Raw genomic sequence first — 16,885 nt, forward strand, 5'->3', positions numbered from 1 at the left:
TTTTGGAAAATGGCTGCAATGAAACAAAGAGTGAAAAATTTAAAGGGGTCTGAATACTTTCCGTACCCACTGTATACGAGGAATTTTTCTTTGGAGCATCGTTGCTCCCAATGTGCTTACACATACGGAAAAAAAAAATACTAGTATACATACAATATATACATACTCTAAACAGAAACAATATAGAGGCATGAGTGCAATGATATGAAATGATACCCCATGTACCCAATGCCAATCTCTAGGTATGGTGAAGGGTATGTGATGATGTGGGGGGGGGGTTGTGGGGAACTTAATCAGGATGTATAGTATCCTGATTTGTGAAATAACTGACCTTTAATAATAAAAATCTGCCTGCCTCTATGGGAATTTAACATAGGGGGGTGTGTACTTAGACCAAATACATAACTGTCGATATTGTGGTGATTTTGTAGGGTTGAATATTGGTGTTTTCACAAAATACTAACATAATGAGAGTTTTGATAATCACCAATAATGTTTATTGCATTATTTAAGTGATTTGAATGGGTAAAGGCCAACAACGACACAGGTAGTTAGTCTGGTAAGTTAAGAAAATGACATCACTTTACTGTAAGGTAGCCCTAACCAGAAAAAGACAACACTTGTGTCATATCATGATAATGATGATTGTTGATATAATATTGATACATTTTAAGAAGGTAGGAGCTACTCTTCCTGGGGTTAACATAAAACAATCACAACACATCCTATTTTAGTAAGTTCTAATGAAAACAACAGTGCCCAGCTGTTAGAGGAATTTACTGAGCCTTTAAACCGGTTCTACAACTGTATACCGGCATGTAAATGTTTTTTCTATGATGTGTTTTTTAACATTAATATGGGTTCCCCCAGCCTGCCTATGCCCCCCCCCCCCCCCCCCCCCCCCCCCCCCCCCCCCCCCCCCCCCCCCCCCCCCCCCCCCCCCCCCCCCCCATGGCTAGAAATGGTGATAGGTGTAAAGTGAGCCCTGGGTAACCTGCTCTGCCTTTGAGAAAATGAAAGCTCAGATGGACTGATCTGGAATCTCGCCCGTTATGAGGTCATAAGGGGAAAGATTACCTTCCCTTTCTCTGCTTTGCCCGCCCAGAGAATTTGACCCCTCCATGAGAGAGAGAGAGAGGGAGAGAGAGACATCCTGGCTTTCAGATGAGCAAAGTAGGAGTTGTCTGCCCCCCCCCCCCCAAAAAAAAAACAAAGCTCTAGTGGCTGTAATTCTGTAAACTGGGCCTTTTTTATCAGTTTCAGGTTTGTTTTGTTTCTTATGTCCTTTTCCTGTCTTTCTCTCTCTCTCTCTCTCTGTTGTGTGTGTGTGGGTGATGACAGAGGAAGGAGGGTAATTGGGATGATGAGGCTCTCCAGATTACCCAGCAGCTACTATCATCCAATCCTGACTTCGCTACCCTGTGGAACTACAGGAGGGAGATCCTAATGCACATGGAGACTGTGAAGTTAGATCACTACCAGTTATCTTGCCACCTGCAGATTCACTGTGTAACACGTTTCAAATGTAAACCATCAGCGATATTAACAGAAGAATTGTGTGGTTTTTCTCTCGATGTGCGCTCCAGAGATGAGGATGAAGTGCAAAAGATTTACCAGGCTGAGCTGTCATTCCTGGAGTCGTGCCTCAAAGTGAACCCAAAGTCCTACGGCAGCTGGCACCACCGAGGTTGGGTCTCAACCCGCCTGCCTCGACCGGATTGGGCCAGAGAGCTGGGCTTGTGTGATCGCTGCTTGAGCCTGGACGACCGCAACTGTGAGTAAAGAGTCAAAAAAGACAGCTCAGAATTGTAAAAATCTGGATCATTTGCATTTGATCTAGACCTGATATCAGCGTTGTAGTACTCGAGACCAGTCTCAAGGCTACTTTTTGAACGTCTCTGTCTTGTCTTATAAACCCCATTTTTATTGGTCTTGTCTCATTCTCGAGGAAAGAGCACCCTAGATTATATTTCTAGGACCCAACTGCCGGGATAATCTGATTTATGCGTTGACATAATTTCAGTCACAGACCCTCTCATCATCAGGCACGTGCACACATAGACATCAGTGGAGGCTGGAGCACCTGCTCTTTTTGTTCTATGACATATAGAGCTCTTTTTCCGGGGACCTGTGTTTTTGTATCTGGGGACCTGTGTTTTTTAATATATTTCTGTGTCCCAGATCCCCAAAGGATTTTCAACGACCTCTAGTCAGTCTGGTTTCATTTTCTATATAAGATTGTAGGCCACGCCCATTTCCACCTAGACTTTTATGCGTGAAAAATTGCGATTTATCGAAAACCAAATGCGAATACGTTAACGTAGCAATATGTTTTTATGCAAATTGAGCGTTTGTGTTGCTTAAAACAGTCAACTATATATTTGTTAACTATAACAAAACTATGTATTTGGAGTCATCCAGTGGAAAACAAAACAAACATATTAGCATCATAACATATATAACATTATAACTCATATAAAGGACAAATTAGTTACATTTCTTACATACAGGGTATCAATCTTGCATATAACAGTATGGATATATATATATATATATATATATATATATATATGTGTGTGTGTGTGTGTGTGTGTGTGTGTGTGTGTTTGTAACTCCTCCTGCCCAACTTTAGATTGCACTAGTCTGGTCTTGTCTCGGTCTCGATGCTGACTTGGTTAAGGTGATCAGGACTAAAACAGTCTGCCTAATGTGTCACTGCCCTCTATCCATCCATGTCTCACACCGTATCCTTCCATTTCGACTAGTCCATTGCTGGGATTATCGTCGGATGGTTGTGAAGATGTCCGGTGTGCCCGTGGACCAGGAGTTGGCGTTTACCGACCGTCTCATCGGCTCCAACTTCTCCAACTACTCCAGCTGGCATTACCGTAGCACCCTGCTGCCGCTGCTGCACCCGGAGTCTCCCGAGCCCCGTTCACCGTGTCGCGAGCCTCGCCGGGCCTCCCCGCCACCTTCCCCGCAAACCCACTCCCATCGCGTCTGCGAAGAGCAGCTCCTCAAAGGTAAACTCACCAACAACTCAGCAAATGAATGTGTAGTTAGCAACACCAACTAACAACAGACAGGGGGCAGTCTCACGCTGTACAACGGCTGCCAATCAACACATGTACATGTAACGCACACCATGCAGTTTAACACATTTAGCATCATGTGATCATACCCATTATTATTTCAGAATATGAGCTTGTACAAAATGCTTTCTTCACTGACCCCAACGACCAGAGTGCTTGGTTCTACTATCGCTGGTTGCTAGGCAGAGGTATGTCCATCTGTGCACACATATGTTTTTCTGAGCATGCAGAATATTTTCTGTTCTTTAGTCACGTATAACACACGTCTTTTCGACAGCGGAGCGTGAGGAGATGATAAGCTGTGTGTACGTCAGTCGGGATGAGGAGAGAGTGGCTGTCGCCTTCTCTAGGCCTGTTAATGTGAGTGTCCTCCTTATTTTTTCACTTATTTCTCACACAATTGGTTCAACACCTTTTGCTAAAGTATTTAAAGTCTGCACTTTAAATACTCTACACACAGTTGTCTTTAGCAAACATGCAGCTCAGCACACAGCAACAGTCAATCTCAAGTCATCCTGGATCAGAACACTGACAACATCACTCTCCCAACAAGAACACTCCTAACACAATGGCCTAAAACACTAACAGCTGGAAGTATTTTTTTTATGTATTACTTTATTGTATCGTATTGTAAAGCGTTACATTCTTTATCGTACTACCCCCCCCTCCCCGCAAACAGAAAATAAGACAGCAACAAAACGCACAAAAAAATAAATGAAGTAAAACAATAAATTAAAAAAGAGGGGGCAGCTCCTGTGTGTGTGTGTGTGTGTGTGTGTGTGTGTGTGTGTGTGTGTGTGCGTGCGTGCATGCATAGCCATCTACAGTATTCACTTATTAATCTACAGTATGCACTTATTAGAAAGTTTAATTATTCTTCTAACTAAATGCTCTGGATACAATTTATTCCATTTTTCTATTTCTATTGTTTCCAAAGCCTAGTCACTATAGTGCCGTTTAAATATGTATCCATCCCTAGCACAATTGTCTTTAAAGCTTTAAAAAACCATTTTCATTACAATTACAAGAAAGAGACTTTTACTGAATGGGTTGTCCTTCCTTACAGTAAACGTTACAGAAAGGAGTTCAGAGTTGAAGTTGGAAAATAATAAAACCACAACACAATAAACGAGGCACACAACAACAGATTGATTATGAATAATTTCATCACTAAAAAATTGGACAGTGTCAGATAAATCCCTTGAGATTGTCTGGAGAAAATTATTTGTGAAAGTGCCACTGAGAAAACCCAAGTGACCCCAAAAAAAACCCCTCTTTTTTTGCATGTTAACAGCTTTTAATTGCACAAGGAACAAAAGAAAATGTGTACCCGTTTGTTTTTGCTCTGGGGAATTGATCTTCAACTTCAATTAAAAAGTCTTACTCTAACGTATAAGCAAATATAAATCCCCACTGCTTAATAGCCTAGTGATCGGTTCAAAGAAATGCCAATAAACCAGTGCAGGTTTTTCTCCCATCCCGGAGTGCTGTGTGGACCAGCCAGAGGAGGAGGGTCTGGCTATGTGAGACTAAACTTGAGTGAGAAAACATTTGTATGTGGGTGTGTCAAAGCAATGAAAAGTTCTCCACAGTTTAGTCCACACCGGCTGCTGTGTGCTGACTGTTTGACGAGTCAGTAAAAGTGTACTCTGGATTAAGAAACGTGTGTAACCAACTGTAAGAAGCCGTGATGTGTAGTGTCCTTGTGGTACCCGGCTGTTTCCTGAGCAACCTCTCTACCTGCCTCTGCTCTGTTAGGCGCAGTCTGTGGGCCTCCTGCTGGTCCTCGACGGTCAGCCCCAGAGAGTGGAGTGGAGGAGCGTCCACCCGCGCTTCAAACACAGCCCTGTCTGGGTATCCTTTTCCATTGGCCGCCTCAGATCTTATCACTGACTGTCACTGTGTGCTGCTGATTGAACAAGTTTAACTCATTCTATACGTACCACATGCTGATAAGGACAAACTTTAACCAAAGTACTGGAAAGGAATGTTATTTAACCTTTACGCACAGATGTGTAGCGGGACTTCCTATCATGGCTTTTTTAAAAGTTTTTCTTGTAATTTCAATTTTCTTTTGCAAATATAACAAACAGCTTATAGGGTGCAACGTACAGAAGACAAATGAGACGAGAATATAGATAAAAAATAACATTTCAGTCAGAGCACGAGTTACACTGGATTGTGGGGAGAAAATAAAAGAAAAATGTACAATGTACAGGTTGGGCAGACAAAAGTACAGTAGTGTTAGTTAAATAAAACAAACAAAATATCAGTGAATAAATATGGCATAAAAAATCCGGTTACAATCTCCTAATCAGGCTACTAGTTAGAAGTCAGGTGGACCATGAAGTGATCCCAATTGCCGAGTGTCCCAGGCTCTTTGCCTCTTATTAAGGCAAGGCAAGGCAAGGCAGCTTTATTTGTATAGCACATTTCAGCAACAGGGCAATTCAAAGTGCTTTACACAAAATCATTAAAACAGATAAAACACAAGTACAAACAGTTAAAAGTCATAAGCATTAAAAATCAATAAGACACATGAATATACAGTTGAAAAAAAAAAATAGAAAAAGTATTCCTTTCATTTATTAAGTATGCGTTTTGTTTATCACGTGTCATTTTTGATTTAGATTTTTTGGGGCATTTTTGTCCTTTATTTCTGACAGGACAGCTGAAGATATGAAAGGGGAGAAAGAGGGGGAATGACACGCAGCAATGAGCCGCAGGGTGTAGTCAAACCCGCATAATTTCAGGAGGTATGATCATACGCAGTCCGCGTGAAATGGGGAATCCCAAATAAGATACTAAAAGCTTTCTGGAGGAGGACCGATAACAATAAAAATACAACAAATAACATACCAACCAAAATTTACCACGGACCCAATATAGACATTTACAGAAAATGTACTTAATAAAAAAAAAAACCTAGCCAGCATAACCTCATATGATGAAGTTTCCACTCTTGCATTGTTTGGTTTATGGTTGATTTCCAGCGTCTCAATATAATATAAAGAATATATGTCGGCCGAGGCTGTCCCAACCATCAGGACAGAATATGTGCTTTTTGTCAGGGTTGGCGTTCCGTTTTTATCTCCCTTTTTCTAAGCGTTTCTAACTTGTCAGGGCACAGAGGACAACCGTGTTTAGTCTGACAGCTAAAGTACCGCAGATGGATTTAGGAGGAAGGGGATTGTCTCCAGCTCCAGGAGGGCTGTCAGTATCTGAGCTCGCAGATTAGAGCTACCACAAAATGGTGGTCTCATCCCAAATAGATTGTCCAATCCACTGGACACCGTTTGGAAAAACCCGACTGATTCTGTCTTTAAAAATAAGACTTATCGGGAGATCATTTCTGTTAATAACGTAAAATAGTGGCTGTTAATATTTTGAGAAAACGCTGCCAAATTAGGCATTGTTTGGTCACACTTTTTGTATGTCATACTTTTAATTCACTAGCCTTTTCCGGAGCTTTGAACCATATTGCACGGTCTTCATCAATTGATGCGGTTGGCTCAGTTTTGACATGCAAGCCGAATACAGTGCCTTGCAAAAGTACTCTCCCCCATGCCGTTTTTTTCGATTTTGTTCCATTGCAACCTGTAATTTAAAGGGATTTTTATTTGGATTCTATGAAATGGAGCTACACAAAATAGGAAACTATTCTTGAAATGGAAAATAAGTGAAAAGTGGCGCATGCACACGGACATGTATTCCCTTGCTTTGCTATGGAGCCCCTACCAGTTACCGTTTAGAAGTCTCATAATTAGAAATGGGCACCATGAAGACCAAAAAACCTTTTTGCACAGTTCTGGAGAAGTACAGATCCGCATTGGGTCATGAAAATAAATGATCTGAAACTTTGAACATCCCACTGGAGCACCATCAAATCTTTTATTACAAAATGGAAATTATATGGCATCAATCCAATTGAGAATCTGCGATATGAATCAAAGATTGCTGCACTGTGACGAGTGGAACTCATCCATCTCTCCAAGGAGCTGGCACAGTTTCTGCCTTTAGGAGTTGGCAGCAATCCCAGAGGCTAGCTTTGCCAGGCTAAGAGCCTGAGGATAGTCGCTGCAAAAGGTGGCTCTACCGTATTGACTTTGGTTTATTTAATTGCATTAAGAATGCCTTACACAGGAAAAGACATCTAAAACAATCGAGGATGAAAACACAATAAAGTCCAGGACTTATTTCCATTGTGGGGAATCAGCTTTTTTGTCTTATTTCTTGATTGTTTCACAATAAAGCAAATTTTACATATTCAAAAGTACTATATTATAGAAATCCAATGATATATTCCTGATATTATGTACCTGTGTAATGACAATGAAATTGAATCTAATCTAATCTAATCTAATATTATACCTCCCTGTGCCTATTGAAAACAAATTAATTAAATAATTGATTACAAGAAAAAGGCCATGGGGGTTAAATTCTTTCACAAGGCACTGTAGCTTTTTGATTTCATCTGTATTTTTTTTTCTATACCCATATCTGCTCATAATCCCATGTTAATATAGACGAATATTACCATGGGATTATGAGTAAATATGGATATGGAAAAAATGGCAGCTTTGGCCAGACACTTCAGCAATTCTTTTGTCTTTACATTTACATTTTGATTATGCTTTCTCTCAAACTAAATGCCAAGCACTAAAATAATGCTTACTCAGTGATCTAAATGAATCTATTAAAGCCTAGTTTGGGTAAATGACTTTGTGAAATATAAAACATTATTTTTATTTCATACTGCCCAGCTCTGCCAGTCTGCTGTTTTGGCTGTTTTGTAAAATGAGTCATGGACTTGGTCTGCACACCCCGCTCTGGGACTGCGTGGCTTTCATTAAGGATTCTTTTAACCCGTGTGTTGTCTTTGGGTCCAATTTGGCCCATTTTTTAAGGTTTTTATATTTTAGAAATATGGGTTTCTTACAACCATATTACCCAAAATAACATGGAAGCATGCACGTTGTATGGAAGCCATACAACGTTCTTCGCTGGCGCAAATGATGATTACTTTCCAAGAATTTGGGGTGTTTTAGTTAATTTCACAGCATTGAAAAAGAAAAAAATTGAAATGGTTTCAATACATGTCCTGACAAAATTTGACAGGTACCAATCTGTGATTCACTCAAAAATTAGGTATTTCATAAAAGTGACAAAAACATTTTGTGTGTCCAGAACAATTCATTTTCAAATTTTGACCCAGAAGGGAAGACAACACAAGGGGTTAAAGGGGGCTAATTGGAAGTCGAAATCAAACTCTTCCATTTGTAAAATAAAAGTGTTTTATCTTTATAAATATATTTAAAAAAAATATTTTTTGCAACCTCAACACCGGCTCAGATCTGTGACCTTCCTCCTGGAACGATAAGCGACATCACAAATGAGCACAACCTGACTGTGCACTGGACTGAAAAACACACTCACAGAGACTGTGCTCTGTACACAGGTGAGGGGGGGGGGGGATATGAATCACAATTTTTACAACTCAGAATTGATAGCACGAATCTCTGTCATGATTTTTTTTTGTAATGATAGATAGATAGATAGATAGAAAGATAGGTGGATAGATATTTTGATAGATATGTTGCTAGATTATATATATATATATATATATATATATATTGTTGATAGATAGATAGATAGATGGGTATGTTAGATATGTTGATAGATATTTATTGATCCAAATAAAATGGGAAATTAAGGTATATAGTGTGTGTGTGTATATATATATATTTATATCTAGTTACAGGACCAAAATAAGTCACACGGCACAGAATATAAATATAAATTAAATACTAGGACACACTATGCATATGTACAATATACATGAGATAATAATAGGATAAAAAACTACAACTAAAATTTGAATATATACAAGCTGGGAGTACAACATTTTGCAATGTAGTATGAATAAATAGTATGATAAATACGTGGATAAACCTATTGTGCAGGTTTAGTGCGTACTGTTGAGTGCACCTATGAACCATGGCCAAGCAAAACCAATTGGCAGTACCAAACAGATTGTTTTGCCACATTGCTCATCACCATGGAGCATTGGAGCGCCAGGGAGCATTTTATACCGTCTATGTTTAAAACTCACTGAAGAAAGTAGTAGCGTTTGTGACGCAGTCTGCTTCTAAACTAAAAACGTATTTATTTTGTGAAAATCTTAATTGTTTCCCCAAAATTATAAAAAAATGTAATTGTACAATTAATCGTGCAGGCCTAACGGCATGCATCTCTACATGTCGTGTTCATGTTCTACAAATAACCTTAAACATTTTAACTCCCACAGGTCGAAGTGAGAGTTGGTGTCGGGACTCCGCTACGGATCAGGAACTCTTCAGGTATCGCCTCGGCCCCGTGGCCCCATGGCAGCACATTTTGCAGTTTATTTAAAAGAGGAAGCACTGAGTGTGTTGTTTCTCTGTAGGAGTGAACTCTCAGTAGAGAAGACCTCAGTGTTACAGTCAGAGCTGCAGTCATGCAACCAGCTACAAGAACTGGAGCCGCTCAATAAGTGTAAGTGATTTTAAGAAGCATCGCATCCTCATCAAAGCTGTTCCCTGTTCTTTACACAACCAAATCACCAACATCACATGACAACCCTCTGTTTGCCATGGCAGGGTGCTTACTGACCATTATCCTCCTCATGAGGGCACTAGACCCTCTGGGATATGAAAAAGAGACTCTCGCTCATTTCCAAACACTGAAAGTGAGTAGCCTACCAACAATGTACAGTCTGTGACACTGACTTGGATATAGATCATTGACTGAAGGCTCTCGTTCCCCCCTCTACAGGAAGTGGATTCCATGCGCTCTGCATATTATGGTGACCTGTGCAGCAAGTTTATGATTGAAAACACCATCCTGAAAATGGAGTATGCTGAAGTCCGTGTCTTCAGTATTTCTGACAAGGTTGGTTTAGACCAAGCAGCAACTTCCGGGTCCCAAAAGTTTAGCCTTGAACCTGCATCCTGGCATTTCAAGGCAGGGGGCGACTCCACAGGTTTCTATAGAAGTCTCTGGGGAAAGGACCGTACTTCTGACTTGATCTAGTACTTCAGTTAATATTTCCACAATGAGTTTAGGGCCTCGGTCGCTACCTTTAAGTCTTCTTTGAATCAGAATGAGTTTTATTTTGTAAATTAAAGTCATATTTTTTTTTTAATAAAAGGTCCCATGACATGGTGCTCTTTGGATGCTTTTATATAGACCTTAGTGGTCCACTAATACTGTATCTGAAGTCTCTTTTATATAGACCTTAGTGGTCCCCTAATACTGTATCTGAAGTCTCTTTTATATAGACCTTAGTGGTCCCCTAATACTGTATCTGAAGTCTCTTTATATAGACCTTAGTGGTCCCTAATACTGTATCTGAAGTCTCTTTTATATAGACCTTAGTGGTCCCCTAATACTGTATCTGAAGTCTCTTTTTTATAAACCTTAGGGGGTCCCCTAACACTGTATCTGTAGTCTCTTTTATATAGACCTTAGTGGTCCCATAATACTGTATCTGAAGTCTCTTTTATATACCCTTAGTGGTCCCCTAATACTGTATCTCAAGTCTCTTTATATAGACCTTAGTGGTCCCCTAATACTGTATCTGAAGTCTCTTTTATATAGACCTTAGTGGTCCCCTAATACTGTATCTGAAGTCTCTTTTATATAGACCTTAGTGGTCCCCTAATACTGTATCTGAAGTCTCTTTTATATAGACCTTAGGGGTCCCCTAACACTGTATCTGTAGTCTCTTTTATATAGACCTTAGGGGTCCCCTAATACTGTATCTGAAGTCTCTTTTATATAGACCTTAGTGGTCCGGTAATACTGTATCTGAAGTCTCTTTGATATACCCCTAGTGGTCCCCTAATACTGTATCTGAAGTCTCTTTTTATATACCCTTAGTGGTCCCCTAATACTGTATCTGAAGTCTCTTTCCCAAAATTCACCCTTGGTGCAGAATTACAGCCACTAGAGCCAGTCCAACAACAATGTCTCTCTCACTCATAGGTGGGTCAAATACTCAAATCAGAGCAGGGCAAAAGCAGAGAAAGGGGATGTTATGGCTACCACATAGGGAAATTCAGAAAAGTCTTTTCTCACGTTTTTGTGTTCTTTATTCTAACAGAACCTGACCACTTTATGCCACCTGGACCAGCTGTTATTGGTTACCCACATCAATCTGTCCTCCAATCAGCTGCAGCGGCTGCCTCCTCAGTTTGCCATGTTGCAGTGCCTGGAGGTGATTAGGCTCATTCACACCAAGTTATACAATATCAGTCCCCTCCCTTTGCAGAGTTTGTAGGAGACAGAAGGAACGATACATATTGATTGCTCATTTTCTGGAATTTTTCACGCTTGCAGGTCTTGGAGGCTGACAACAACTCCATAGAAAATCTTGAAGGGGTGTTCCACCTTCCCAAACTGGAGGAAGTCCTCTTGAAGAATAACAGTATCCTTAAAACCAATCCACCGTTTGTTTGCTGGACAACGTCCTGTTCTGGGTCTATGTTCATCTCTGTAGCATCAGTGTCACAGAGATCAATTTATAATATTATACAGTGGCTTGCATAAGTTTACACACCCATGCTAAAGTTGATTAAAAAGAGGAATAAAAAACAGCTTTCGGAAATTGATCTTAATTCCTTAATTTAACAGAAAATAGTAAAATCCAACCTTTTAAGGACACCAATTTTCTTTGTGAATGAATAATGTATTGTAAATAAATGAATGTTCTTCCTTAAAATACAGGGGCATAAGTATACACCCCCATATGTTAAATTCCCATAGAGGCAGGCACATTTGTTTTTATTAAAGGCCAGTTACTTCATGGATTAGTACACTATGCATCCTGATAACACACACACACACACACACACACACACACACACACACACACACACACACACATATCATCATCATCATCACATACCCTTCACCATACATAGAGATTGGCATGGGGAACTTTCCAGAAGATCATCTCTCAATGCAAATCCAACCAGCTATTAAGCTAACTGAAATAACACCATGCCTATATCTATGTATGGTGGAGAGTATGTGATGATGTGGGGGGGTATATTAATTCCAAAGGCCAAGGGAACTTTATCAGGAGGCATAGTAGCCTGAACCATGAAATAACTGGCCTTTAATAATAAACATGTGCCTGCCTCTATGGGAATTTAACATAGTGGGTGTATACTTATGTCCCCTGTATTTTTTGGAAGAATATGTATTTATTAATACATTATTCATTCACAAAGAAAATTGGTGTCCTTGAAAGGTTGGATTTTCCTTTTTTTTTTTTACTTAAGATTTTAAGATCAATTTCCAAAAGATGATTTTTATTCCTCTTTTGAATAAACTTTAGCGTGGGTGGGTAAACTTATGCAAGCCACTGTATGTGCATTAGTCCTCTCACAGTGTACAAGCAACTCAAGACATATGCACGGCTCAGTGCTGCAAAACAAGCCCCGCTGAAGAGCATCTGATGGTGTGTGAAGAGTGCGATGTAAAAGACGCACTACACACAATGTTGGTGATTCCAGAGTTTAGGAGACTACAGCGTAAACGAGACTCTTTAGCTTCGCTGCGTGACTAATTAGGTTATTTAACTGAAACTTCGTAAATAAAATCAGCGCTGCAGTTTCACAGAGCAGATCGCATCATTAAGACAGGAAGAGAAACTTATTAGCAACGCCGCAGACTTCCTTTTCTTCACGCTTCACTTCCCCCCGGTACACTTAAGGCAAATGAATGGTGTTTACAGGTTATGACCCATGACACAAGGATACGTTCGAGTTCTGTTTTTGTAATGTCAGGCAAATTTCCGCTGCAGTGCATACCTTCTAATGCAAGTTTAGGCTTTAGTTTTATAATTAGAGGCATTCATTAATATCCCAGTGTCATATTTCACCTGTGGATCTTACGTTTCCATCAGTGTTGGTGTGGAGTATGTGTGTCCTATGTCTTTGTTTGTATTTGTTGCTGCCAACAGCACACAGGAAGGCTTTTTCCATTAACTCCAGAAATGCACAGAAATCTCCACACTGGCAGATCTTCAGCCGCTGGCCTCCTGCCCTAAGCTGAAGCGCCTTGATCTCCGTGGCAACCCTGTCACTCAGACGGCCAATATTGAGTCGGAGCTGAGCGAGCTGCTGCCCTCGGTCACAGACCTGCAGCTCTGATTGGACCCAACCGCCGCTGTTCGATCGTTCCATCGCATTCTCTGGCGTGCTTGTTTGTGGAAGAGCCAGTGGGTGTTTTTCAGGTGTCTTGTGACTGTTTGTTCCACATGTTGGCTTGAGAGACTGTCAGTCACACCAATCTCTGAAGGTCTGAAAGCCTGATGCCTCAGAGTATATGTCAGAAACCTCTAACCCCTTCAGCAAAATGTCTAGATGTGTGTGTGAGGGAGTGCATAATTAACAATGTTGCATTTCTTTGTGTGTGCGTACGGATGTCCTTAATACAACACACCCAATTGCATGTGGAAACCTTAATAATGACTGTGTATGGATGGCCGTGCTGCTACGCTGGCTTATTGCTTCTATAAGCTTTAAAGGTCCCATGGCATGAACATTTCACTTTATGAGTTGTTTTTTTTTAAAACATTTAATATGTGTTCCCTCAGCCTGTCTATGGCCCCCCCAGTGTCTAGAAATGGTGATAGGTGTAAACCGAGCCCTGGGTATCCTGCTCTGCCTTTGAGAAAAGGAAAGCTCAGATGTGTCGTTCTGGAATATTGCTCTTTATGAGATCATAAGGGGAAAGAGTACCTCCCCTTTCTCTGTTTTACCCCCCCCCCCCCCCCCCAGAGAGTTTAGCCCACCCATGAGAGAGAGATATCATGGCTGTAATAGGAGCAAAATGGCAGTTGGTCAAGGCCACAGCCCCAGCCTCTACGTTGCCCTCCCCGAAAGGCTGAATTTTGGGAAAAAGACTTCAGATACAGTATTAGGGGACCACTAAGGTCTATACAAAAGCACCATGTCATGGGACCTTTAACACGGTTGAATAATACAAAAACAATGCTACTAACTACCTAATGATCATAGCATTGCATAGTTCTCATACATCATTTTTAAAAGGTTACGTGAAGCATTTAATAAATGACACTATACTGTTGCACAGTGAGTCACAGATCCAGTAATAAAACCGCACACATTGTGTCACTGCCTTCCAAAGAGCTTCTTTTGTTTTGTGTTATCCTTTGGTTTTCAAAATCAAATGAACTTGGGGCGACCACTGGCTCACCCAGTAAGAGCGTGCGCCCCATGTAGACTGAGTCCTTTGCAGCAGTCCGGGGTTGAGTCCAACCTGCGGCCATTTGCCCATGGCTTGAAATTTTCACTTTGAGTTTTTCAACAATAAAATGATTTGCCCCACCCTGCCTATGGCCCCCCAGTGGCTAGAAATGGTGATAGGTGTAAATCGAGCCCTGGGTATCCTGCTCTGCCTTTGAGAAAATGAAAGCTCAGATAGGTCGATCTTATGTTATGACCTCATAAGGGGCAAGGTTACCTCCCCGTTCTCGGCTTTGTCCGCCCAGAGAATTTGCCCCACCCATGAGAAAGGGACATCATGGCTTTCAAACGAGTGAAGTGGCAGTTCGTCAAGGCCACAACCCCCAGCCTCCATCTTGCAACTTCAGATACAGTATTAGGGGACCACTAAGGTCTATATAAAAGAGACTTCAGATACAGTATTAGGGGACCACTAAGGTCTATTTAAAAGAGACTTCAGATACAGTATTAGGGGACCACTAAGGTCTATATAAAAGAGACTTCAGATACAGTATTAGGCGACCACTAAGGTCTATATAAAAGAGACTTCAGATACAGTATTAGGCGACCACTAAGGTCTATATAAAAGAGACTTCAGATACAGTATTAGGGGACCACTAAGGTCTATTTAAAAGAGACTTCAGATACAGTACTAGGGGGGCACTAAGGTCTATATAACAGAGACTTCCAATACAGTATTAGGGGACCACTAAGGGTATATTAAAGCATCAAAAAAGTACCATGTCATGGGACCTTTAAAAAAAAAAAGAATTAACATCTGATCTAAAAGCTTTGCTGAATGGACTTTTAATCCCTGACCCATTCATGAGATGGTTTCAAAGGTGTGCCAGAGTCACCAGGCATGTGTCACCTGACTCAACCTGCAGTTGTGTTACTGTCTTTGTTCATTTGTTTGCCTTTTTAGTGTGAAACATTTGACTTTGCGACATATCAGGTGGATGTTGACGGCCTGGCCTTTTTGTCCAAAGAAAGCCTTTAGGGGAGAACTGTCCTTTGGGTGTGTCTAATTAAAACAAGTCGACTGAATTTTAAAGAAATACGCCACACCTTTGGCGCATAACTCATCAAGTTTGATTTGCCAACTGTAGAGGGAGGGATTCTTTAGTATTTATTTATTTTTGGGGGGGGGCAATTTTGGGAGGGGAGGAATCACAAAGCCTGACAAGCCAGACCCAGCGTCTTGATGCCAATGTGAACTTCCCATTGGCTGTGCTCAATCTGAGGGGCGGGATAAATGGTTGTCTTTGAAATTCCTTCTGCATGCAATTGGACAGCGCTACAACCAACCAGAGCAACGGCAGTTGATATATTAAACTTTGACCGTATCCGGTCGGCAAAACTCTGAACACATCTTCCTTTTTTAAGAATGACTTCCGAGAAGTTTGCTTAAGTCCGAAGTGCACAGGGTGAATAAGAACGGTGATAGCACAGTCCCCTGAGGTGCTCCGGAGCTGCAGAAAACAGTCGCAGAGAAACAGCCTTTCAGCCTGACAAACTGTGGTCTCTCTGTCAGATAGTCTGTAATCCAGGATACCAGGTGGGCATCAACCCCCATCTGCACAAGCTTGACTCTCAGTCTGACAGGTTAAATGGTGTTAAATGCACTAGAGAAATCAAAGAACATGATACTTACAGCACTTTTCCATATAAGATTCCGCTCTGTGTAGTATGATGGCATCTTCCACGCCCACCTTCTCCTGATCTGCAAACTGGGGCCGGTCCAGTGAGTGGCTGACTTTGGGTCTGAGGATGTGAAGTAGCAGCCGCTAGGTACAGTTGATTGTAGAGGTGAGCAAGAGGGTGGGGGGCATGCTGTGAACAGAATGGAGTAGGTGGGAGGTGTGGTGGGGGGGGGGGGGGGGGGGGGGGGGGGGGGGGGGGGGGGGGGGGGGTTGGGCAGGCCAGTGCAGCAGGAGCAGGGCAATCAAACCTGTTGTGGAACCGGTTGACCTGGTTTGCCCTCACCACACCCCTCTCTACTATGCTCCTCTTCTACTTGCAGCCAGTGATGGTTTTCATGCCCTCACAACCTCTATAAACGCCCTCTTCTTTTTATTGAGGAGGTCCTTGACATCGCTGATGATCCACGGTTCATTATTTGGAAAGCAGCGTAGTTTTTGTGGGAACTACAATGTCCATGCAGAAATTCAGGTAGTCGGTAGTGCAGTGTGTGACCCCCTCATCATCATCACCATATGATTCCTGGAGTGCATTCCAGTCTGTCAAATCAAAGCAGTCCCTCAGGGCCTCCTCTGCCTCAGGAGACCGTTTCCTGATGGAGCGTGTGCTGGTAGGTTGTCTGCGGACAAGTGGAATGTACTGGGATGTAGGAAGACCGGGTTGGGATCTGATCTTCCCAGCGGTGGCAGTGGAGTGGCAGTGTATGCGTCTCTGACATTCGCATACATGAGGTCGATTGTTCCGTTCTTCCTTGTGGGGCAATTTACAAACTGATTAAAGGCAGGCAGGGTTGAA

The 16,885-nt window shown here is 41.5% G+C and overlaps 1 protein-coding gene across 1 annotated transcript in view; it reads left to right on the forward strand.

Moving 5' to 3' along the window:
- The window catches only part of rabggta (Rab geranylgeranyltransferase subunit alpha), a 15,237-nt gene extending 1,574 nt beyond the window's left edge, over positions 1 to 13,663 (forward strand). The window contains exons 4-17 of the mRNA XM_034880930.1: positions 1,342 to 1,466; positions 1,587 to 1,774; positions 2,766 to 3,023; positions 3,197 to 3,280; positions 3,370 to 3,452; positions 4,851 to 4,946; positions 8,445 to 8,550; positions 9,400 to 9,451; positions 9,538 to 9,626; positions 9,731 to 9,819; positions 9,906 to 10,022; positions 11,236 to 11,349; positions 11,472 to 11,559; positions 13,143 to 13,663. Coding sequence (XP_034736821.1) covers positions 1,342 to 1,466; positions 1,587 to 1,774; positions 2,766 to 3,023; positions 3,197 to 3,280; positions 3,370 to 3,452; positions 4,851 to 4,946; positions 8,445 to 8,550; positions 9,400 to 9,451; positions 9,538 to 9,626; positions 9,731 to 9,819; positions 9,906 to 10,022; positions 11,236 to 11,349; positions 11,472 to 11,559; positions 13,143 to 13,291 — 1,638 coding nt within the window. The 3' untranslated portion in view covers positions 13,292 to 13,663. The remainder of the gene's footprint in view (positions 1 to 1,341; positions 1,467 to 1,586; positions 1,775 to 2,765; positions 3,024 to 3,196; positions 3,281 to 3,369; positions 3,453 to 4,850; positions 4,947 to 8,444; positions 8,551 to 9,399; positions 9,452 to 9,537; positions 9,627 to 9,730; positions 9,820 to 9,905; positions 10,023 to 11,235; positions 11,350 to 11,471; positions 11,560 to 13,142) is intronic.
- The last annotated feature ends 3,222 nt before the right edge of the window (positions 13,664 to 16,885 follow it).

Source organism: Etheostoma cragini, chromosome 9 (assembly GCF_013103735.1).
Source record: "Etheostoma cragini isolate CJK2018 chromosome 9, CSU_Ecrag_1.0, whole genome shotgun sequence".
Lineage (NCBI taxonomy): Eukaryota > Metazoa > Chordata > Actinopteri > Perciformes > Percidae > Etheostoma > Etheostoma cragini.